The sequence below is a fragment of the Lampetra planeri genome, chromosome 33 (genome assembly GCF_965212315.1).
Source record: "Lampetra planeri chromosome 33, kcLamPlan1.2.h2, whole genome shotgun sequence".
NCBI classification, from domain to species: domain Eukaryota; kingdom Metazoa; phylum Chordata; class Hyperoartia; order Petromyzontiformes; family Petromyzontidae; genus Lampetra; species Lampetra planeri.
Window position 1 is genome coordinate 11,572,728 of NC_136139.1, and position 25,445 is coordinate 11,598,172.

Below are 25,445 nucleotides of genomic sequence, written 5' to 3' on the forward strand. Positions count from 1 at the left end.
ACAGAGCTACAGACAGCAGAGGGAGACAGAGCTACAGACAGCAGAGGGAGACAGAGCTACAGACAGCAGAGAAAGACAGAGCTGTAGACAGCAGAGGGAGACAGAGCTGTAGACAGCAGAGGGAGACAGAGCTACAGACAGCAGAGGGAGACAGAGCTACAGACAGCAGAGGGAGACAGAGCTGTAGACAGCAGAGGGAGACAGAGCTGTAGACAGCAGAGGGAGACAGAGCTACAGACAGCAGAAGGAGACAGAGCTACAGACAGCAGAGGGAGACAGAGCTACAGACAGCAGAGAGAGACAGAGCTGTAGACAGCAGAGGGAGACAGAGCTGTAGACAGCAGAGGGAGACAGAGCTGTAGACAGCAGAGAGACAGAGCTGTAGACAGCAGAGAGAGACAGAGCTGTAGACAGCAGAGGGAGACAGAGCTACAGACAGCAGAGAGAGACAGAGCTGTAGACAGCAGAGGGAGACAGAGCTGTAGACAGCAGAGGGAGACAGAGCTGTAGACAGCAGAGACAGACAGAGCTGTAGACAGCAGAGAGAGACAGAGCTGTAGACAGCAGAGGGAGACAGAGCTGTAGACAGCCGAGGGAGACAGAGCTGTAGACAGCAGAGGGAGACAGAGCTGTAGACAGCAGAGGGAGACAGAGCTGTAGACAGCAGAGAGAGACAGAGCTGTAGACAGCAGAGAGAGACAGAGCTGTAGACAGCAGAGGGAGACAGAGCTACAGACAGCAGAGGGAGACAGAGCTACAGACAGCAGAGGGAGACAGAGCTGTAGACAGCAGAGGGAGACAGAGCTGTAGACAGCAGAGGGAGACAGAGCTACAGACAGCAGAGAGAGACAGAGCTGTAGACAGCAGAGGGAGACAGAGCTACAGACAGCAGAGGGAGACAGAGCTACAGACAGCAGAGGGAGACAGAGCTACAGACAGCAGAGGGAGACAGAGCTGTAGACAGCAGAGGGAGACAGAGCTGTAGACAGCAAAGGGAGACAGAGCTGCAGACAGCAGAGGGAGACAGCTGTAGACAGCAGAGGGAGACAGAGCTGTAGACAGCAGAGAGAGACAGAGCTGTAGACAGCAGAGAGAGACAGAGCTGTAGACAGCAGAGGGAGACAGAGCTGTAGACAGCAGAGGGATACAGAGCTGTAGACAGCAGAGGGAGACAGAGCTACAGACAGAAGAGGGAGACAGAGCTGTAGACAGCAGAGGGAGACAGAGCTGTAGACAGCAGAGGGAGACAGAGCTACAGACAGCAGAGGGAGACAGAGCTGTAGACAGCAGAGGGAGACAGAGCTACAGACAGAAGAGGGAGACAGAGCTACAGACAGAAGAGGGAGACAGAGCTACAGACAGAAGAGGGAGACAGAGCTACAGACAGCAGAGGGAGACAGAGCTACAGACAGCAGAGGGAGACAGAGCTGTAGACAGCAGAGGGAGACAGAGCTACAGACAGAAGAGGGAGACAGAGCTACAGACAGAAGAGGGAGACAGAGCTACAGACAGAAGAGGGAGACAGAGCTACAGACAGAAGAGGGAGACAGAGCTGTAGACAGCAGAGGGAGACAGAGCTGTAGACAGCAGAGGGAGACAGAGCTACAGACAGCAGAGGGAGACAGAGCTGTAGACAGCAGAGGGAGACAGAGCTGCAGACAGCAGAGGGAGACAGAGCTACAGACAGCAGAGGGAGACAGAGCTACAGACAGCAGAGGGAGACAGAGCTACAGACAGCAGAGAGAGACAGAGCTGTAGACAGCAGAGGGAGACAGAGCTACAGACAGCAGAGAGAGGCAGAGCTGTAGACAGCAGAGGGAGACAGAGCTACAGACAGCAGAGGGAGACAGAGCTACAGACAGCAGATGGAGACAGAGCTACAGACAGCAGAGGGAGACAGAGCTGTAGACAGCAGAGGGAGACAGAGCTGTAGACAGCAGAGGGAGACAGAGCTGTAGACAGCAGAGGGAGACAGAGCTACAGACAGCAGAGAGAGACAGAGCTGTAGACAGCAGAGGGAGACAGAGCTACAGACAGCAGAGAGAGACAGAGCTGTAGACAGCAGAGGGAGACAGAGCTGTAGACAGCAGAGGGAGACAGAGCTACAGACAGCAGAGAGAGACAGAGCTGTAGACAGCAGAGGGAGACAGAGCTGTAGACATCAGAGGGAGACAGAGCTACAGACAGCAGAGAGAGACAGAGCTGTAGACAGCAGAGGGAGACAGAGCTGTAGACAGCAGAGGGAGACAGAGCTACAGACAGCAGAGAGAGACAGAGCTGTAGACAGCAGATGGAGCCATAGCTGTAGACAGCAGAGGGAGACAGAGCTACAGACAGCAGAGGGAGACAGAGCTGTAGACAGCAGAGGGAGACAGAGCTACAGACAGCAGAGAGAGACAGAGCTGTAGACAGCAGAGGGAGACAGAGCTGTAGACAGCAGAGGGAGACAGAGCTACAGACAACAGAGGGAGACAGAGCTGTAGACAGCAGAGGGAGACAGAGCTGTAGACAGCAGAGGGAGACAGAGCTACAGACAGCAGAGAGAGACAGAGCTGTAGACAGCAGAGGGAGACAGAGCTACAGACAGCAGAGAGAGACAGAGCTACAGACAGCAGAGAGAGACAGAGCTGTAGTCAGCAGATGGAGACAGAGCTGTAGTCAGCAGATGGAGACAGAGCTACAGACAGCAGAGGGAGACAGAGCTGTAGACAGCAGAGGGAGACAGAGCTACAGACAGCAGAGGGAGACAGAGCTGCAGACAGCAGAGGGAGACAGAGCTGTAGACAGCAGAGAGAGACAGAGCTGCAGACAGCAGAGGGAGACAGAGTTGTAGACAGCAGAGGGAGACAGAGCTACAGACAGCAGAGGGAGACAGAGCTACAGACAGCAGAGGGAGACAGAGCTACAGACAGCAGAGAGAGACAGAGCTGTAGACAGCAGAGGGAGACAGAGCTACAGACAGCAGAGGGAGACAAAGCTACAGACAGCAGAGGGAGACAGAGCTGTAGACAGCAGAGGGAGACAGAGCTACAGACAGCAGAGAGAGACAGAGCTGTAGACAGCAGAGGGAGACAGAGCTGTAGACAGCAGAGGGAGACAGAGCTACAGACAGCAAAGAGAGACAGAGCTGTAGACAGCAGAGGGAGACAGAGCTGTAGACAGCAGAGGGAGACAGAGCTACAGACAGCAGAGAGAGACAGAGCTGTAGACAGCAGAGGGAGACAGAGCTGTAGACAGCAGAGGGAGACAGAGCTACAGACAGCAGAGAGAGACAGAGCTGTAGACAGCAGAGGGAGACAGAGCTGTAGACAGCAGAGGGAGACAGAGCTACAGACAGCAGATAGAGACAGAGCTGTAGACAGCAGATGGAGACAGAGCTGTAGACAGCGGAGGGAGACAGAGCTACAGACAGCAGAGAGAGACAGAGCTGTAGACAGCAGAGGGAGACAGAGCTACAGACAGCAGAGGGAGACAGAGCTACAGACAGCAGAGGGAGACAGAGCTGTAGACAGCAGAGGGAGACAGAGCTGTAGACAGCAGAGGGAGACAGAGCTGTAGACAGCAGAGAGAGACAGAGCTGTAGACAGCAGAGGGAGACAGAGCTGTAGACAGCAGATGGAGACAGAGCTGTAGACAGCAGAGGGAGACAGAGCTGTAGACAGCAGAGGGAGACAAAGCTGTAGACAGCAGAGGGAGACAGAGCTGTAGACAGCAGAGAGAGACAGAGCTGTAGACAGCAGAGGGAGACAGAGCTACAGACAGCAGAGCGAGACAGAGCTGTAGACAGCAGAGAGAGACAGAGCTACAGACAGCAGAGGGAGACAGAGCTGTAGACAGCAGAGGGAGACAGAGCTACAGACATGAGAGGGAGACAGAGCTGTAGACAGCAGAGAGAGACAGAGCTGTAGACAGCAGAGGGAGACAGAGCTGTAGACAGCAGATGGAGACAGAGCTGTAGACAGCAGAGGGAGACAGAGCTGTAGACAGCAGAGGGAGACAAAGCTGTAGACAGCAGAGGGAGACAGAGCTGTAGACAGCAGAGAGAGACAGAGCTGTAGACAGCAGAGGGAGACAGAGCTACAGACAGCAGAGCGAGACAGAGCTGTAGACAGCAGAGAGAGACAGAGCTACAGACAGCAGAGGGAGACAGAGCTGTAGACAGCAGAGGGAGACAGAGCTGTAGACAGCAGAGGGAGACAAAGCTGTAGACAGCAGAGGGAGACAGAGCTGTAGACAGCAGAGAGAGACAGAGCTGTAGACAGCAGAGGGAGACAGAGCTACAGACAGCAGAGCGAGACAGAGCTGTAGACAGCAGAGAGAGACAGAGCTACAGACAGCAGAGGGAGACAGAGCTGTAGACAGCAGAGGGAGACAGAGCTACAGACATGAGAGGGAGACAGAGCTGTAGACAGCAGAGAGAGACAGAGCTGTAGACAGCAGAGGGAGACAGAGCTGTAGACAGCAGATGGAGACAGAGCTGTAGACAGCAGAGGGAGACAGAGCTGTAGACAGCAGAGGGAGACAAAGCTGTAGACAGCAGAGGGAGACAGAGCTGTAGACAGCAGAGAGAGACAGAGCTGTAGACAGCAGAGGGAGACAGAGCTACAGACAGCAGAGCGAGACAGAGCTGTAGACAGCAGAGAGAGACAGAGCTGTAGACAGCAGAGGGAGACAGAGCTACAGACAGCAGAGCGAGACAGAGCTACAGACAGCAGAGGGAGACAGAGCTGTAGACAGCAGAGGGAGACAGAGCTGTAGACAGCAGAGGGAGACAGAGCTACAGACAACAGAGGGAGACAGAGCTGTAGACAGCAGAGGGAGACAGAGCTGTAGACAGCAGAGGGAGACAGAGCTACAGACAGCAGAGAGAGACATAGCTGTAGACAGCAGAGGGAGACAGAGCTACAGACAGCAGAGAGAGACAGAGCTACAGACAGCAGAGAGAGACAGAGCTGTAGTCAGCAGATGGAGACAGAGCTACAGACAGCAGAGGGAGACAGAGCTGTAGACAGCAGAGGGAGACAGAGCTACAGACAGCAGAGGGAGACAGAGCTGCAGACAGCAGAGGGAGACAGAGCTGTAGACAGCAGAGAGAGACAGAGCTGCAGACAGCAGAGGGAGACAGAGTTGTAGACAGCAGAGGGAGACAGAGCTACAGACAGCAGAGGGAGACAGAGCTACAGACAGCAGAGGGAGACAGAGCTACAGACAGCAGAGAGAGACAGAGCTGTAGACAGCAGAGGGAGACAGAGCTACAGACAGCAGAGGGAGACAGAGCTACAGACAGCAGAGGGAGACAGAGCTGTAGACAGCAGAGGGAGACAGAGCTACAGACAGCAGAGAGAGACAGAGCTGTAGACAGCAGAGGGAGACAGAGCTGTAGACAGCAGAGGGAGACAGAGCTACAGACAGCAAAGAGAGACAGAGCTGTAGACAGCAGAGGGAGACAGAGCTGTAGACAGCAGAGGGAGACAGAGCTACAGACAGCAGAGAGAGACAGAGCTGTAGACAGCAGAGGGAGACAGAGCTGTAGACAGCAGAGGGAGACAGAGCTACAGACAGCAGAGAGAGACAGAGCTGTAGACAGCAGAGGGAGACAGAGCTGTAGACAGCAGAGGGAGACAGAGCTACAGACAGCAGATAGAGACAGAGCTGTAGACAGCAGATGGAGACAGAGCTGTAGACAGCGGAGGGAGACAGAGCTACAGACAGCAGAGAGAGACAGAGCTGTAGACAGCAGAGGGAGACAGAGCTACAGACAGCAGAGGGAGACAGAGCTACAGACAGCAGAGGGAGACAGAGCTGTAGACAGCAGAGGGAGACAGAGCTGTAGACAGCAGAGGGAGACAGAGCTGTAGACAGCAGAGAGAGACAGAGCTGTAGACAGCAGAGGGAGACAGAGCTGTAGACAGCAGATGGAGACAGAGCTGTAGACAGCAGAGGGAGACAGAGCTGTAGACAGCAGAGGGAGACAAAGCTGTAGACAGCAGAGGGAGACAGAGCTGTAGACAGCAGAGAGAGACAGAGCTGTAGACAGCAGAGGGAGACAGAGCTACAGACAGCAGAGCGAGACAGAGCTGTAGACAGCAGAGAGAGACAGAGCTACAGACAGCAGAGGGAGACAGAGCTGTAGACAGCAGAGGGAGACAGAGCTACAGACATGAGAGGGAGACAGAGCTGTAGACAGCAGAGAGAGACAGAGCTGTAGACAGCAGAGGGAGACAGAGCTGTAGACAGCAGATGGAGACAGAGCTGTAGACAGCAGAGGGAGACAGAGCTGTAGACAGCAGAGGGAGACAAAGCTGTAGACAGCAGAGGGAGACAGAGCTGTAGACAGCAGAGAGAGACAGAGCTGTAGACAGCAGAGGGAGACAGAGCTACAGACAGCAGAGCGAGACAGAGCTGTAGACAGCAGAGAGAGACAGAGCTACAGACAGCAGAGGGAGACAGAGCTACAGACATGAGAGGGAGACAGAGCTGTAGACAGCAGAGGGAGACAGAGCTGTAGACAGCAGAGGGAGACAGAGCTACAGACAGCAGATGGAGACAGAGCTACAGACAGCAGAGGGAGACAGAGCTGTAGACAGCAGAGGGATACAGAGCTACAGACAGCAGAGGGAGACAGAGCTGTAGACAGCAGAGAGAGACAGAGCTGTAGACAGCAGAGAGAGACAAAGCTACAGACAGCAGAGGGAGACAGAGCTGTAGACAGCAGAGGGAGACAGAGCTACAGACAGAAGAGGGAGACAGAGCTGAAGACAGCAGAGGGAGACAGAGCTGTAGACAACAGAGGGAGACAGAGCTGTAGACAGCAAAGGGAGACAGAGCTACAGACAGAAGAGGGAGACAGAGCTGAAGACAGCAGAGGGAGACAGAGCTGTAGACAGCAGAGGGAGACAGAGCTGTAGACAGCAGAGAGAGACAGAGCTGTAGCAGCAGAGTGAGACAGAGCTACAGACAGAAGAGGGAGACAGAGCTGAAGACAGCAGAGGGAGACAGAGCTACAGACAGAAGAGGGAGACAGAGCTACAGACAGCAGAGGGAGACAGAGCTACATACAGCAGAGAGAGACAGAGCTGTAGACAGCAGAGAGAGACAGAGCTACAGACAGCAGAGGGAGACAGAGCTACAGACAGCAGAGGGAGACAGAGCTGTAGACAGCAGAGAGAGACAGAGCTACAGACAGCAGATGGAGACAGAGCTACAGACAGCAGAGAGAGACAGAGCTGTAGACAGCAGAGGGAGACAGAGCTGTAGACAGCAGAGGGAGACAGAGCTACAGACAGCAGAGGGAGACAGAGCTGTAGACAGCAGAGGGAGACAGAGCTGTAGACAGCAGAGGGAGACAGAGCTACAGACAGCAGAGGGAGACAGAGCTACAGACAGCAGAGGGAGACAGAGCTGTAGACAGCAGAGGGAGACAGAGCTACAGACAGCAGAGGGAGACAGAGCTACAGACAGCAGAGGGAGACAGAGCTGTAGACAGCAGAGGGAGACAGAGCTGTAGACAGCAGAGGGAGACAGAGCTACAGACAGCAGAGGGAGACAGAGCTACAGACTGCAGAGGGAGACAGAGCTGTAGACAGCAGAGGGAGACAGAGCTACAGACAGCAGAGGGAGACAGAGCTTCAGACAGCAGAGGGAGACAGAGCTGTAGACAGCAGAGGGAGACAGAGCTACAGACAGCAGAGGGAGACAGAGCTACAGACAGCAGAGGGAGACAGAGCTGTAGACAGCAGAGGGAGACAGCTGTAGACAGCAGAGGGAGACAGAGCTACAGACAGCAGAGGGAGACAGAGCTACAGACAGCAGAGGGAGACAGAGCTGTAGACAGCAGAGGGAGACAGAGCTGTAGACAGCAGAGGGAGACAGAGCTGTAGACAGCAGAGAGAGACAGAGCTGTAGACAGCAGAGGGAGACAGAGCTACAGACAGCAGAGGGAGACAGAGCTACAGACAGCAGAGGGAGACAGAGCTGTAGACAGCAGAGGGAGACAAAGCTGTAGACAGCAGAGGGAGACAGAGCTGTAGACAGCAGAGAGAGACAGAGCTGTAGACAGCAGGGGGAGACAGAGCTACAGACAGCAGAGCGAGACAGAGCTGTAGACAGCAGAGAGAGACAGAGCTACAGACAGCAGAGGGAGACAGAGCTGTAGACAGCAGAGGGAGACAGAGCTACAGACATCAGAGGGAGACAGAGCTGTAGACAGCAGAGGGAGACAGAGCTGTAGACAGCAGAGGGAGACAGAGCTACAGACAGCAGATGGAGACAGAGCTACAGACAGCAGAGGGAGACAGAGCTGTAGACAGCAGAGGGATACAGAGCTACAGACAGCAGAGGGAGACAGAGCTGTAGACAGCAGAGAGAGACAGAGCTGTAGACAGCAGAGAGAGACAAAGCTACAGACAGCAGAGGGAGACAGAGCTGTAGACAGCAGAGGGAGACAGAGCTACAGACAGAAGAGGGAGACAGAGCTGAAGACAGCAGAGGGAGACAGAGCTGTAGACAACAGAGGGAGACAGAGCTGTAGACAGCAAAGGGAGACAGAGCTACAGACAGAAGAGGGAGACAGAGCTGAAGACAACAGAGGGAGACAGAGCTGTAGACAGCAGAGGGAGACAGAGCTGTAGACAGCAGAGTGAGACAGAACTACAGACAGAAGAGGGAGACAGAGCTGAAGACAGCAGAGGGAGACAGAGCTACAGACAGAAGAGGGAGACAGAGCTGAAGACAGCAGAGGGAGACAGAGCTACAGACAGAAGAGGGAGACAGAGCTACAGACAGCAGAGGGAGACAGAGCTACATACAGCAGAGAGAGACAGAGCTGTAGACAGCAGAGAGAGACAGAGCTGTAGACAGCAGAGGGAGACAGAGCTACAGACAGCAGAGGGAGACAGAGCTGTAGACAGCAGAGGGAGACAGAGCTACAGACAGCAGAGAGAGACAGAGCTGTAGACAGCAGAGAGAGACAGAGCTGTAGACAGCAGAGGGAGACAGAGCTACAGACAGCAGAGGGAGACAGAGCTGTAGACAGCAGAGAGAGACAGAGCTACAGACAGCAGATGGAGACAGAGCTACAGACAGCAGAGGGAGACAGAGCCGCGGCGGCGACGAGGCAGGCGGAGCCCGACTTGAGCGGACGACAGTCTGCGAGTCTGTGTGTGTGTACACGCGTGTGTGTGTACACGCGTGTGTGTGTACACGCGTGTGTGTGTACACGCGCGTGTGTGTACACGCCCGTGTGTGTGTACGCGCGTGTGAGTGTGTACACGCGTGTGTGTGTACACGCGTGTGTGTGTGTATACGCGTGTGTGTGTGTACACGCGTGTGTGTGTACACGCGCGAGCGTGTGTGTACGCGCGTGTGAGTGTGTGTACACGCGTGTGTGTACACGCGTGTGTGTGTACACGCGCGAGCGTGTGTGTACGCGCGTGTGAGTGTGTGTACACGCGTGTGTGTACACGCGTGTGTGTGTACACGCGCGTGTGTGTACACGCCCGTGTGTGTGTACGCGCGTGTGAGTGTGTGTACACGCGCGTGTGTGTACACGCGCGTGCGTGTGTAGACGCGTGTGTGTGTGTGTACACACGCACGCGCGTGTGAGTGTGGTGTACACGCGTGAGTGTGTGTGTGTACACGCGCGCGCGTGTGTACCATGTACGTGGGGAGCGGTGGTGCAGTGGTTAGCCCACTGCGTGAACGATTATTTGAACCAGTCCATTGGTCTCCCCCTAGGTCGACTTAGCCTCAAGTTAGTACCTGGTGCGGTGTGTAAACATCGCCACTAGGGAAAACGAAGGCAGCCGCCCGTGGTGCTGGCCACCCACCCCTCGTGTGCAGGTCGTCGCTAACAGCACGTGTGTGTGTGTGTACCATGTCCATGGGGAGCGGTGGTGCAGTGGTTAGCGCACTGCGCGACGAACGCAGCAATCCGAATTCGATGCTCGCTCACCGCCAACATCAATGAAGAATATTTGCACCGGTCCTGAACCTCACCTAGGTAGACTCAGCCTTAAAGTAACACTTGGAACAGTGTGAAAACATGAACACTGGGAAGACAAAGGCGGCCGGGCGTGGTTCTGGCCACACTGCCCCCTCGTGTGCCATTCCAGCCTTAATAGGTTCCCGCTAACAGCAGTCTATATAGGTTAGATATGGGGAATATTTGTTTTTGTAAGTTAGTCCCTGTCTCAGTGTGTGTGTGGCTGGCTGTCTGTATCCGTCAATCTCTGGGTGTCCTTATCTGCCAGGCCTATGCGCCTCTGTGAGTCGGTGCATGACTATCTTTGTGTGTGCAGTGTGGGGTCTGTCTGTGGGAATCTGTGCATCCGTGTGTTTGTGTGAGCCTGTGTGGTGTCTGCATCTGTGAATGTCTGTGTGTTTATCTCTGTCCGCGTCCCATTGTCTGTCCAATCGGTGAGCTCCTCCGGCAGGCAAGGCTGCGTTGGCTGGGTCACGTAGCCCGCATGCCCAGCCACCGCATGCCCAGGTAGCTTCTGTTTTGCCGGATCGAGGGGGCTAAACGGGAGCGGCACGGGTTGGAGAAGAAATTGAGTGATGTGGTACAGGAGGACGTGGAGCTGAGTGGACTTGCCGATGACTGGTACCAGCGGTGTCAAGATCGGCCTCTGTGGAGGAGGCTCGTGAAGGACGCTACTGGGCAGTTGGAGGCAGTCGCCCTCCAACAACAACGGAGGGCGGAGGAGCGACGCTCACAACAACGAGCGGAGCGCCGGGTGGCTAAAGCACAGCAAGTTGGCACAGTAGGGGGCACAGGTGGTGCATCAGCCAGTCATCTCAGTCATCTCGGTCATCTCGGTCAGTCGACCTGTGGCACCTGGGTCTGCCCCGTGACCTCCTGCCAGCGGGCGTTCGACACTTCACGTGGCCTCAGGGTGCACATGGCCTGGCACAAGCGTCGTGGTGACGTCACCGCCACTTAGTGGCGAATGGCGGTTGTTGTTGTGTGGCTGTGTGTGTGTGTGGCTGTGTGTGTGTGTGGCTGTGTGTGTGTGTGGCTGTGTGTGTGTGTGGCTGTCTGTGTGTGTGGCTGTGTGTGTGGCTGTGTGTGTGGCTGTGTGTGTGGCTGTGTGTGTGTGTGGCTGTGTGTGGGTAGCGGTAGTGTAGCGGTTAGCGCGCTGCGCTACAAACCTGGCGACCAGGGTTCGATTCCCGCTCACGGCCAACATCATGTGCCGGCCTTTATTTATAGGTGCTCGCTAACAGCACTTGACCCTACAGCCTGTTAAGGCTATACGGGGGATCTTTGTCTGTGTCTGTATCTTTCAGTCTCAGGACTGCAGCTCGGAATGCTGTTCCGCCTTCCTGTTCCCCTTCCACAGCCCCCCCCCACCCCCTCCCCCATGTCCCTGCCCCCTCCCTGCCGCCTGCGCGTCGCCAACTCCACTTCGCTCCGAGGCGGCGACGCAGCCTCCGCTCCTCTCTCTGCAGGTGAGGCCTAAAACTCGCTCACCTGTCCCCCTCGCTCACCTGTCCCCCTCGCTCACCTGTCCCCCTCGCTCACCTGTCCCCCTCGCTCACCTGTGCTCCTTGCTCACCTGTCCCCCTCTCTCACCTGTCCCCCTCTCTCACCTGTCCCCCTCGCTCACCTGTCCCCCCTCCCTCCAGTACAGGTGAGGCCTAAACCCTATTACCTGTCCATCTTGCTCACCTGCCTCCTGTCTTACCAATACAGGTGAGGCCTCACCTACCTTACCTGCCTCCTCGCTCACCAGTACAGGTGAGACCTCTACACCCTCACCCGTGCTGGTGTGTGTGACCCGTGCTGGTGTGTGTGACCCGTGCTGGTGTGTGTGACCCGTGCTGGTGTGTATCACCCGTGCTGGGGAGTGTGACCCGTGCTGGTGTGTGTCACCCGTGCTGGTGTGTGGCCCGTGCTGGTGTGTGTGACCCGTGCTGGTGTGTGTGACCCGTGCTGGTGTATCACCCGTGCTGGTGTGTGTCACCCGTACTGGTGTGTATCACCCGTGCTGGTGTGTATCACCCGTGCTGGGGAGTGTGACCCGTGCTGGTGTGTGTGGCCCGTGCTGGTGTGTGTGACCCGTGCTGGTGTGTGTGACCCGTGCTGGTGTGTGTGACCCGTGCTGGTGTGTGTGACCCGTGCTGGTGTGTGACCCGTGCTGGTGTGTATCACCCGTGCTGGTGTGTATCACCCGTGCTGGTGTATCACCCGTGCTGGTGTGTGTCACCCGTGCTGGTGTGTGTGGCCCGTGCTGGTGTGTATCACCCGTGCTGGTGTGTGTGACCCGTGCTGGTGTGTGTGACCCGTGCTGGTGTGTGTGACCCGTGCTGGTGTGTGTGACCCGTGCTGGTGTGTGTGACCCGTGCTGGTGTGTGTGACCCGTGCTGGTGTATCACCCGTGCTGGTGTGTGTCACCCGTGCTGGTGTGTGTGGCCCGTGCTGGTGTGTATCACCCGTGCTGGTGTGTGTGACCCGTGCTGGTGTGTGTCACCCGTGCTGGTGTGTGTGGCCCGTGCTGGTGTGTGTGACCCGTGCTGGTGTGTGTGACCCGTGCTGGTGTGTGTGACCCGTGCTGGTGTGTGTGACCCGTGCTGGTGTATCACCCGTGCTGGTGTGTGTCACCCGTGCTGGTGTGTGTGGCCCGTGCTGGTGTGTATCACCCGTGCTGGTGTGTGTGACCCGTGCTGGTGTGTGTGACCCGTGCTGGTGTGTGTGACCCGTGCTGGTGTGTGTGACCCGTGCTGGTGTGTGTGACCCGTGCTGGTGTGTGTGACCCGTGCTGGTGTGTGTGACCCGTGCTGGTGTGTGTGACCCGTGCTGGTGTGTGTGACCCGTGCTGGTGTGTGTGACCCGTGCTGGTGTGTGTGACCCGTGCTGGTGTGTGTGACCCGTGCTGGTGTGTGTGACCCGTGCTGGTGTGTGTGACCCGTGCTGGTGTGTCACCCTGAACGGTCTCTGGACGTGCGTCGCATGGGATGGATTATAGGTGTGGTCACTGCTTTGGTCAAACGTGTTGGTCACGGGTGTGGCGATAGGTGTGGTTAATGATGTGATCACTGTCACCACGGTTTATCCAACTTTCCACTCGCACCACGCTCTCACACGCAACAAGTGGCAGTGACGTCACCACAGCGTTTGTGTCAATCTCGGTGCACCTTGAGGCTCGCTCAAAGGTCACGGGACGGGTGCAGGCGTTACAGGTCGACTGACTGAGATGACGGGCAGATGCACCTTCTGCGCTCCCTACTGTGCCACCTTGTTGCGTTTTAGTCGCCCGGAGCTCCGCTCGTTGTTGTGAGCGTTGCTCCTCTGCCCTCCGTTGTTGTTGTGAGGGCGACTGCCTCCAACTGCCCAGCAGCGCCCTTTAGGAACCTCCTCTTCCACAGAGGCCGATCTTGACACCGCTGGTACCAGTCATCGGCAAGTTCACTCAGCTCCACATCCTCCTGTACCACATCACTCCATCTCTTCTCTAGCCCGTGCCGCGTCCGTTTAGCCCCCTCGATCCGGCCAAACAGAAGCTGCTTGGGTAAGCGGTGGCTGGGCATGCGAGCTACATGACCCAGCCAACGCAGCCTCGCCTACCGGAGGAGCTCTCCGCTGTGACTGTGTCCAGGTCTTTCAAGGATGTTTGAGCTCCCCACGCAACCAGTCTGGTTACAGACAGGATGGATAGTAGGCAAGCCCGTCTGAATGTTTACCCCGGCGCAGATATTCCTTCAAATGGGTCCACGTTTCGCAAGCATCGAGAAGGGAGGGCTTAGTAGTGACCGAGAAAACCCGAAGCTTCGTGTAGAGTGATATAAACCCAGGTAGCTTCCACACAGCGTCACGCAGCTGATGACAATATAATGCCGCTCGACTAATCCGACGTAAAACCTCTGCTGCCAAACCTGGTTATGACACTGCACAGGAATTCGTACCTTATTCATTCAGAGACTAAAATCCACCGTATAGCCTTCATAGACTCTTGGGACAAGTGCTGTTTGCGATAACCTGTTAAGGGCGTCACGGAACCTTTGTTTACACTCCTTGAAGGACTACGCGACCGCTGAGGATTCCCCGAAGTTTGCGCGGGTCGCTGTTGGCTCGAGTTGAGGGTGTGCGAGTTAACACGTGTGTGTGTGGGACGTGTGTGTGACACGGGGAGACACGTGTGTGTGTGTGGGACACGGGGAGACACGTGTGTGTGTGGAAGGGGACACGGGGAGACACGTGTGTGTGTGTGTGGGACACGGGGAGACACGTGTGTGTGTGTGTGGGACACGGGGAGACACGTGTGTGTGTGTGGAAGAGGACACGGGGAGACACGTGTGTGTGTGTGTGGGACACGTGTGTGTGTGTGGGACGTGTGTGTGGGACGTGTGTGTGACACGGGGAGACACGTGTGTGTGTGTGTGACACGGGGAGACACGTGTGTGTGTGTGCGACACGGGGAGACACGTGTGTGTGTGGAAGGGGACACGGGGAGACACGTGTGTGTGTGTGTGTGGGACGTGTGTGTGACACGGGGAGACACGTGTGTGTGTGGGACACGGGGAGACACGTGTGTGTGTAGAAGGGGACACGGGGAGACACGTGTTTGTGTGTGTGGAGGGGGACACGGAGAGACACGTGTGTTTTTGTGTGGAGCGGGACACGGGGAGACACGTGTGTGTGTGTGTGTGGAGGGGGACACGGGGAGACACGTGTGCGTGTGGAGGGGGACACGGGGAGACACGTGTGTTTGTGTGGAGGGAGACACGGGGAGACACGTGTGTGTGTGTGTTTGTGTGGAGGGAGACACGTGTGTTTTTGTGGAGGGGGACACGGGGAGACACGTGTGTTTGTGTGTGGAGGGGGACACGGGGAGACACGTGTGTGTGTGTGTGTGGAGGGGGACACGGGGAGACACGTGTGTTTTTGTGGAGGGAGACACGGGGAGACACGTGTGTTTGTGTGTGGAGGGGGACACGGGGAGACACGTGTGTGTGTGTGTGTGTGTGGAGGGGGACACGGGGAGACACGTGTGTGTGGAGGGGGACACGGGGAGACACGTGTGTGTGTGTGGAGGGGGACACGGGGAGACACGTGTGTTTTTGTGGAGGGAGACACGGGACCGGATTTTCTCGTTCCTCAGCTACGACTGTACACGACCAGGCGCCCTGAGGCCCGACAGAAGGCGCACACACTCACCTACACACACACTCACCTACACACACTCACCTACACACACTCACCTACACACACTCACCTACACACACTCACCTACACACACACACCTACACACACACACCTACACACACACACACTCACCTACACACACTCACCTACACACACACACCTACACACACTCACCTACACACACTCACCTACACACACACTCACCTACACACACTCACCTACACACACTCACCTACACACACACTCACCTACACACACACTCACCTACACACACACTCACCTACACACACTCACCTACACACACTCACCTACACACACACTCACCTACACACACTCACCTACACACACTCACCTACACACACTCACCTACACACACTCACCTACACACACACACCTACACACACACACATTCACCTACACACACACACACACTCACCTACACACACTCACCTACACACACTCACCTACACACACTCACCTACACACACTCACCTACACACACACTCACATACACACACACTCACCTACACACACACTCACCTACACACACTCACCTACACACACACTCACCTACACACATTCACCTACACACACACTCACCTACACACACTCACCTACAAACACTCACCTACACACACTCACCTACACACACACTCACCTACACACACTCACCTACACACTCACCTACACACACTGACCTACACACACACTCACCTACACACACTCACCTACACACACACTCACCTACACACACACTCACCTACACACACATTCACCTACACACACACTCACCTACACACACACTCACCTACACACACTCACCTACACACACTCACCTACACACACACTCACCTACATACACACACTCACCTACACACACACTCACCTACACACACTCACCTACACACACACTCACACTCACCTACACACACACTCACCTACACACACACTCACACTCACCTACACACACTCACCTACACACACACTCACCTACACACACACACTCACCTACACACACACACTCACCTACACACACACTCACCTACACACACACTCACCTACACACACACTCACCTACACACACACACTCACCTACACACACACTCACCTACACTCACACTCGCCTACACTCACGCTCAACTACACCCAAACTCACCTACACCCACACTCACCTACACTCACACTCAGCTACACTCACACTCACCTACACTCACACTCGCCTACACACACCTACACACAAAGATCCCCCGTATAGCCTTAACAGACTGTAGGGGCAAGTGCTGTTAGCGAGCACCTACGTAGGCTGGAACGGCACACGAGGGGGTGGGTGGCCAACACCACGCCCGGCCGCCTTTGTCTCCTCAGTGGCGATGTTTACACACCGCACCAGGTACTCATTTGAGGCTGAGTCGACCTAGGGGAGGCCCGTGACCGGTTCAGATGATCGTGACTGGTGTTGGCCATGAGCGGGAATCAAACTCGGGTCTCTGCCGGGTTCGTAGTGCAGCGTCGCGTGAACCGCTGCAAACCCCTCTTCACTCACTCGTGTAAACGCACAGGCACAGGTGTCTCAATCCACTGCTGGATGAGGGCCTCCCCACGCCTTGCAGGTCGTGGGTGTTACATGATCATACTTCACCACGCTGGTCAATGCTAGTTGGTGAAGGCGCGGGGTTGGAGTGATAGTGCAATGTTGCAAGCGTGGATGTTCCGCGAGCAACGCAATCTCGCAGCGCCATGGCGAGCGGCGTGTTCGTGGTGGTTGCCGATCCAGGCAAGATTCTTGCGCGAGACGATGTCGAGGTCGCCTCCTGGCCGCGACGAGAGGACTCCAGCGCAGGGGGAGGAGAGGTTTCGTGTCAGGTTTTTTTTGCTGTTCCTCCTCCGTTGAATGAGCGCGAGGACTCCAGCGGTCCGCTGTTGCATCCACGCTCCGTGCTTTGGGTCGCATGGCCACAAGCCAGGGCACTGTGCAGGCGCGACCCGCTTGGCTGCCGGGATGTGAGGGGGACCTGGGCACGACTTGCCCAGCCGCGTGCAATATCTGACGTTCAAAATGCGAATGACGGCAGGCGGCGGGGGGGGGGGGCGAGATCCGCAGTGCCGCGGGGAAGAACGCACACCCACTCGGGAGAGAGCATCACGTCCGCCCGAGAATCATCATCACACGTGGTCTCTCCACTGCTGGATGAAGGCCCTCCCCAAGCCGGCCGCCGTAATCTTCCGCTTGGCAGTGGCTTGCGATTAGACTCACGCCAGCGCACTCCGTCGCGCTGAGTGGCGAGTGTTGTTAGCGAGCGCCTCTCAAGGTCGGAACTGCACACGAAATGGGTGGTTGTGACCAGGATCACGCCCGGCCGCTTTTGTCTCCCCAGCGACGCGGCCGAGCGGTAGAGCCGTTGGCCACTTCTTGTTGCAGAGGTTCGCAGCTGGAATCCAACGGCCGCCGCGTGTATTGCTGCTGCGGCGGCGTGGGATAACCAAAAGGGAGTTGGCCGCGCCGTCTGCTTCCACTCGCGGAGGAGGTTAGGAGATCCCGTGGCGTAATTCGCAAGAGGAGGCCGTCGTGTGCCGGAGTCAGGGTCCCAACATTTCAGAATGACATCGCGAATGGCTCAATTGAGATCACACGCACAGCAGCGACCATTAGTGGAAGGGGCCTTACAAATTTGGGAGCGGTGGCGCAGTGGTTCGAGCACAGCGTTATGAACCCCGGCAACCTGGGTTCGAGTCCCGGTCATGGTGAGAGATATCACAATCGGTGCTGGACCTCTTCTACGTCCACTCAGCCTTGAATGAATACCCGGGTGGGGAGATAAAGACAGCCGGGCGTGGCGCTTGCCACAACGTCCCCCCTCGTGCGCCATTCTGACCTTCACAGGTACCCGGTGGCAGCAGTTGGCCCAGCAGCGTGTTAAAGGCTACACGGGGGCACCTGTGTCTATGTATAGATCACAGCAGGTATGCGTGTATGGTATTTCTGTCTGGGGACGTGCGGTGTCGGTGTAGATTATCTGCAAGGGCGTGCGCCTAGAGACGGGACGCTCAGGGTGGTGATGTTGGTTGTTGGTTGTTGGTGGTGATGGTGGTAACAGTTTTGAGAGTTCTCCATACCTGGGCAGTGTGCTCATGACTGGCTCCGGTTTAACAGCAGAGGTCTCACTCCGAATCGGTCGAGTGGCATTATCTTTACTTCGGTTGCGTAACGCTGTGTGGAAGCTACCTGGTCTGTCGCTCCGCACGAAGATTCAGGTCTTCTCGGCCACGGTCATTCCCTCCCTTCTCTACGCTTGCCAAACGTGGACCCCCTGAATGGAACATCTTCGCCGGTTAGAAACATTTATGGCTGCCTGCCTACGATCCTTCCTGGGTTTAACCTGCAGGCTGGAATGTGTGAGGAGCTTGCAAATCCTTGAAAGATCTGGAGACGGTCCCATCGGTGAACTTCTCCGGCAGGCAAGGCTGCGTTGGCTGGGTCATGTCGCCCGCATGCCCAGCCACCGCTTGCATAAACAGCTTTTGTTCGGCCAGATAGAGGGGACTTAACAGGCGCGGCCGCGGGCTAGAGAAGACTGATGTGGTACAGGAGGATGTGGAGCTGAGTGGACTTGCCGATGATTGGTATCAGCGGTGTCAAGATCGGCTTCTGTGAATGAGCCTCGTGAAGGACGCTGCCACTGGGCAGTTGGAGGCAGTCGCACTCCAACAACAACGGAATGCAGAGGAGCAACGCTCACAACAACGAGCGGAGCACCGGATAGCTAAAACACAGCAAAGTGGCACAGTAGGGGGCACAGGTGGTTCATCGGTCAGTCATCTCAGTCAGTCGATCCATGCCACCACCTGATTCTGTCCCGTGACTTACCAGCGGGTGTTCGACGCTTTACGTGGCCTTAACGTGCACATAGCCGGACACAAGCACCGTGGTGACGAGTGATGGTTTTTGATGATGGTGGTAGTGATGATGGTGGTGCTGATGGTGGTGGTGGGGTTGGTGGTGGGGTTGGTGGTGGGGTTGGTGGTGATGGTGGTGCTGATGATGGTGGTGGTGTTGGTGGTGGGGTTGGTGGTGATGATGGTGATGATGGTGATGGTGGTGATGCGCGTAGAGGGATGGAGATGCCCCCCACAAACACAGCTTGGCGATAGCAAGAGACGACATTCTAATTCTCGCTTTCTCCCCCGTCTCCCCCGTCTCCCTCACCCGCCATCAGTCTACATCGAGGCACCAGCAACGTGCAACGTGGACATGCAGTTGTGCCCAGGTTGGCAAGTTTACAGGTCATTGAGTAGGCGGCCAGTGGTTCTCAACCTTGTTTGGCTGCTACTCTACCCCTCCTTGTTGTATTTTGTTTCAACCGAGTACCCCCCCCCCACCCCTCTCCGGCCTGGTTCTGATAAATACATGCATGAATAATGGACGTGCTAAATCGATATTTGAACCAATTGTCCATTTTGTGAGGTATCCTCACGAGCTCGTAACTCGAAGCGGATACAAAATCAACGGGCGCTCCGCGTGCGTGACGCCATCTGTGCGCACTCGCCCGCTCCTCTTGGAAGCCGCGTTGCTTGCCATCAGCGAGTGAAACATTGACTTGATGTGGCTCTAGGCTACCACATGGATTTAAACGTTATCGTAGTCATTTTATGTTGACAGATTCATACGTGACTATTCACGTATGAGAACATTTCACACATTTAAAAAGCACCTCGCGTTACCCCCTGGGGGACATTGCCACGTTACCCCCCCCCCCCCACTACCCCCCAGGGGTCCGCGTGCCCCCGGTTGAGAACCACTGACGGAGGCCACCCCGCTCGGCTCCTGATGCGCGCTAACGGGCGGTGGGAGGACGTTGACGATGCGCGAGCTGAGACCGTGGGGGGGGGGAGGGGGGGTCGCACGGCAGGAAGTGGAGCCGCTGCAAACTGCAGTGGCTCTGCTGCGGCAAGCGCCAGGGGGTTGACGTTTGGCACAAGAGTCGAGTCGCCTGTACCAAGCGGCGAGTGGCAATGGAGCAAGGCGGTAACACAGTGCGCATTGAGGAGTGACACCACAGTGATTCACACAGTGAGTGATGACACGGTAATTGTCACAGTGAGCGGTGACGCGGTGGTTGACACAGTGAGTGTTGACACGGTGGTTGACACGCTGAGTAGTAACACGGTAGCTGACACGGCGAGGAGTGACACGGTAGTTGACACGGTAGTGACACAGTGTGTAGTGACACAGTCAGTAGTGACACAGTGTGTAGTGACACAGTCAGTAGTGACACAGTGTGTAGTGACACAGTCAGTAGTGACACAGTGTGTAGTGACACAGTCAGTAGTGACACAGTGTGTAGTGACACAGTGTGTAGTGACACAGTCAGTAGTGACACAGTGTGTAGTGACACAGTGTGTAGTGACACAGTCAGTAGTGACACAGTGTGTAGTGACACAGTCAGTAGTGACACAGTCAGTAGTGACACAATGTGTAGTGACACAGTCAGTAGTGACACAGTCAGTAGTGACGCAGTGTGTAGTGACACAGTCAGTAGTGACACAGTCAGTAGTGACACAGTGTGTAGTGACACAGTGTGTAGTGACACAGTCAGTAGTGACACAGTGTGTAGTGACACAGTGTGTAGTGACACAGTGTGTAGTGACACAGTCAGTAGTGACACAGTGTGTAGTGACACAGTGTGTAGTGACACAGTGTGTAGTGACACAGTCAGTAGTGACACAGTCAGTAGTGACACAGTGTGTAGTTACACAGTCAGTAGTGACACAGTCAGTAGTGACACAGTGTGTAGTGACACAGTCAGTAGTGACACAGTGTGTAGTGACACAGTGTGTAGTGACACAGTCAGTAGTGACACAGTCAGTAGTGACACAGTCAGTAGTGACACAGTGTGTAGTGACACAGTGCATGACACCGTGAGCAGGAAGAGCCGAAGCCATTTCCCGTCGCCTCCATCCCCCGCGGAAATTGCGGGGGGAGGGCCCCCCACCCCTCGGGCCCCCCCCCCCTCTGCCCCCGCCCCCCACGTCCCCGAGTCCCCGTGCAGAAGACAGAGAGCGGGGTTCGCGTTTCCCGTCACGAACCCCTCCAGGGTCCTCGCTCCCTCCCTCTCCACTGCCCCCTGAGCCCCCCCCCCCCTTCCTCTCCGTTTCTCCACTCCGCCAGGGGGGCCATGAGCGGCGGGCGCGGCTCGTGAGGAGGAGAGAGCGGCGGCAGCAGCAGCAGCAGCAGCAGAGCGCGGAGGAGGAGGAGGAGAGCGAGGAGGAGGAGGAGAGCGAGAAGGAGGAGGAGGATGGCGGGCAAGAAGAAGAGGCAGAGCCGGCTGCTGCGCACGCTGGGTCTGGGCCACCACGGCTCGCAGCAGATCACGCACGCCGTGCAGGGCCCGGGGGGGGCCGCCGCCCCCCCGCAGTGGCCCCAGGCGCCCATGCCGCCCCACGAGGAGCTGCAGGCCCTCTTCGCGGAGCTCGTGGTGCGTGCCCCCCACCCCGCCCCCCAAGTCGGTGTGTGTGTGGTCCTTGACTCAACCGTGTGCGTGCCTGCGTGTCTACGTGTAGGTGCGTGTCTGTGTTCGTGCATCTTTGTGTGTGTGTTGCTGCGTGTTCCCGTGCAGGTGTGGAGCGGTCGTGTAGCGGTTAGCGCTATGCTGCGCTGTGAACCCGGTGACCCGAGTTCGATTCCCGCTCATGGCCAACACCGGTGACGATTATCAGAACCGGTCCACGGACTCCTCTCAGTTGATTCAGCCTCAAATGAGTACCCGGTGCATTCTGTAAACATCGCCACTAGGGAGACAAAGGCGGCCGGGCGTGGTGTTGCCCATCCGCCACCTCGTGTGCCGTTCCGGCCTTTATACGTGTTTGCTAATAGCACTTGCCCCAAAAATCGGTTAAGACTATACGGGGGATCTTTGTCTTTGTTTGTTTTGTCTATATACGTGTGTTATGCATGAGTGTGTCTCTGTGCATGTCTGTGTGTGCGTGTGTCTCTGTGCATGTCTGTGTGTGCGGGTGCCTATGCACGTGCGCGTGTCTGCGTGCGCGTGCCTGCGAGTGCGTCTGCGTGAGTCTCACGCGAGCTCTGCCCCGCCTCTGCAGGACGAGTTGGATCTCCCCGAGAAGAACCGCGCGGACATGTTCGCTCTGCCCGACGAGAAGAAGTGGCAGCTCTACTGCAGCAAGAAGGTGGGTGGGGGGGGGAACATCCACATAGTGGGCAGCCTCACTGGGATGGCAGTCACACGTAGAGAGGTGGGGGGCAACCACATTGTGGGGGAGGGGGGGGCAGCGGGGGGCAGCCACACGCAGGAGTAGACACACACACGGGGCAGTCGCAGTTGTCAGGGTCTCCCTCGCAGGTGCGTTGCGGTGACTGGCGGCGCACAGCCGGGAGGCTGCTACTCTACGAGGGCGCCAGCTCCTCGCGAGTGCCGCTTCTCTCCGGGCACTCCACGGGGTCCTGGCGGGGAGCGCTCGGGGAGCTCGTGCCCAACGTCGCGGCGCAGAACCCTCCCGCGAGGAGCCTTGAGGCTCGCCGGGGCCTTTCCGGGACGCTGCGGAGCTAACCAGTTGTTAATTATGGCTATTAGGGTGATTAGCGACGTCCGGCCCAACTTCATAATTGTTTTGAGTTGGTGTCCGCTGGGGGAGGAGGGTGGGGGTGCGGTGGGGGGCGAGGGGGGATAGACGGGTGTGGTCGAAGATCCATTGGGATTAATCTGGGATTAAACCCAGGAATGTGGAGCGGTGGTGCGGTGGTTAGCGCATTGCTCCGTGAACCCGGTTTTCTCAAATTCCGTTCCCGGCCACGGCTAACGTCGGCGAGTGGCCCCACCCGCGTCACGAAGCTTGCGCCGACCGGAACGGTGAAGTATGGTCAAACGAGCTCCCCGTGACCCACGCGGTGCGATTGGGGCCTGCGTGCTGCAGCAGCACCTGGTGGGTAGGGGGTGGGGGCTACTTAGGTATCGACTGGCTGGCGGGACGAGCACACAGGTGGACGTGGGGTTCCTGCCTGGAATTGGTGCGTGACGTGGCATGCGGATGGGGGGGGGGCAGTGACGTGGCATGCGGATGGGGGGGGGCAGTGACGTGGCATGCGGATGGGGGGGGGGGGCAGTGACGTGGCATGCGGATGGGGGGGGGGCAGTGACGTGGCATGCGGATGGGGGGGGGGGGCAGTGAGGTGGTATGCGGATGGGGGGGGGGCAGTGAGGTGGTATGCGGATGGGGGGGGGGCAGTGAGGTGGCATGCGGATGGGGGGGGGGCAGTGACGTGGCATGCGGATGGGGGGGGGGCAGTGACGTGGCATGCGGATGGGGGGGGGGCAGTGACGTGGCATGCGGATGGGGGGGGAGGCAGTGACGTGGCATGCGGATGGGGGGGGGGGCAGTGAGGTGGTATGCGGATGGGGGGGGGCAGTGACGTGGCATGCGGATGGGGGGGGGGCAGTGAGGTGGTATGCGGATGGGGGGGGGGGCAGTGACGTGGCATGCGGATGGGGGGGGGGCAGTGACGTGGCATGCGGATGGGGGGGGGGCAGTGACGTGGCATGCGGATGGGGGGGGGGCAGTGAGGTGGTATGCGGATGGGGGGGGGGCAGTGACGTGGTATGCGGATGGGGGGGGGGCAGTGACGTGGTATGCGGATGGGGGGGGGCAGTGAGGTGGTATGCGGATGGGGGGGGGGCAGTGAGGTGGCATGCGGATGGGGGGGGGGCAGTGACGTGGTATGCGGATGGGGGGGGGGCAGTGACGTGGTATGCGGATGGGGGGGGGCAGTGACGTGGCATGCGGATGGGGGGGGGGCAGTGAGGTGGTATGCGGATGGGGGGGGGGCAGTGACGTGGTATGCGGATGGGGGGGGGGCAGTGACGTGGTATGCGGATGGGAGGGGGCAGTGAGGTGGTATGCGGATGGGGGGGGGGGCAGTGACGTGGTATGCGGTAGGTTCTGACGTGCGACGTGTTAGCAAATTACATTTTTGTTTAAATCGCGGCCCCGGCGCATCAGAGCAGCCAGCAACAATCAGCACTGTTAGCAACGTTGGAATAGACACGGAGAGTGTGACGTGTTTCTTGAATTGAGCGAGGTTAACTGTTGTTGTGAGAGCTTGGGAAGAAGAGATGACGACGACGACGATGATGATGGGAGAGGGGTTTCCAGAGTGGAGCAGTGGAGGAAGTGGGGTGCCTTGCAGTGTAGTGAGGTGTAGGTGACTGAGCGAGTGGGTGTGTGTGAGTGTTGTTGTTTTGTGGGGAGTGTATTGGTTTACGCTACGAACCTGGCGAACCCGAGTTCGATTCCCGCTCACGGCCAACATCAGTGACGATTATTTTCAGCCTGCGCCTCCCCGAGGTCGCCTCAATTGAGTACCCGGTGCGGTGTATAAACATCGCCACTGGGGAGACAAAGGCGGCCGGGCGTGGTGTTGGCCACCCAGCCCCGCATGTGCCGTGCCAGCCTTCATAGTTGCTCGCCAACAGCACTTGCCCCAACAGTCTGTTAAGGCTACACGGGGGCGTCTTTGTCTTTATATCTGTTGTTGTTGTTGTGACCTGCAGTGTGGTTGTTGAACCCAGCGGGGGAGAGACGACAACGTGCGTACGTATGTACGGTGAACTTCTTTTGCACCGTACGTTGCCGACCGTGCTAATCGCAGGTACACCTACCACACCCGGCGCGGGTTGGGTGTGGTAGGTGTAGGACGGTGACGTTGTGTGCGTGCCTGCGCTTTGGTGTCTGGGACGTGTGACGCGGTGTAGATATGTGGTGGTAGGCGTGTGTGAGAAGTTAGATAAGAGATGGAGGATGAGCACATTGTTGCCGGACGCCACCCTGCGAGTTAAAGGAGGTAAATCACAGAACAATAACAACGAGTTGCGTGTCCGGTCAATCCACATTGTCACACGAGCAGCCACACCAGCTGGACAGGTGCAACAACAACAACCGCCATTCGCCACTAAGTGGCGGTGACGTCACCACGACGCTTGTGCCAGGCCAAGTGCACCTTGAGGCTGTCACGTGAAGTGTCGAACGCCCGCTGGCAGGAGGTCACGGGGCAGACCCAGCAGGTGCCACGGGTCGACTGACCGAGATGACCGAGATGACTGGCTGATGCACCACCTGTGCCCCCTACTGTACCAACTTGCGCTCCGCTCGTTGTTGTGAGCGTCGCTCCTCCGCCCTCCGTTGTTGTTGGAGGGCGACTGCCTCCAACTGCCCAGTAGCGTCCTTCACGAGCCTCCTCCACTGAGGCCGATCTTGACACCGCTGGTACCAGTCATCGGCAAGTCCACTC

The 25,445-nt window shown here is 57.2% G+C and overlaps 1 protein-coding gene across 1 annotated transcript in view; it reads left to right on the forward strand.

Annotated features, from left to right (window-relative positions):
- Positions 1–11,523: 11,523 nt before the first annotated feature.
- The window catches only part of LOC144729793 (disheveled-associated activator of morphogenesis 1-like), a 38,022-nt gene continuing 24,100 nt past the window's right edge, over positions 11,524–25,445 (forward strand). Inside the window, 4 exon segments of the mRNA XM_078610295.1 lie at positions 11,524–11,740; positions 19,360–19,410; positions 21,312–21,618; positions 22,244–22,330. Of these exon segments, the coding sequence (XP_078466421.1) occupies positions 21,439–21,618; positions 22,244–22,330 (267 nt within the window). The 5' untranslated portion in view covers positions 11,524–11,740; positions 19,360–19,410; positions 21,312–21,438.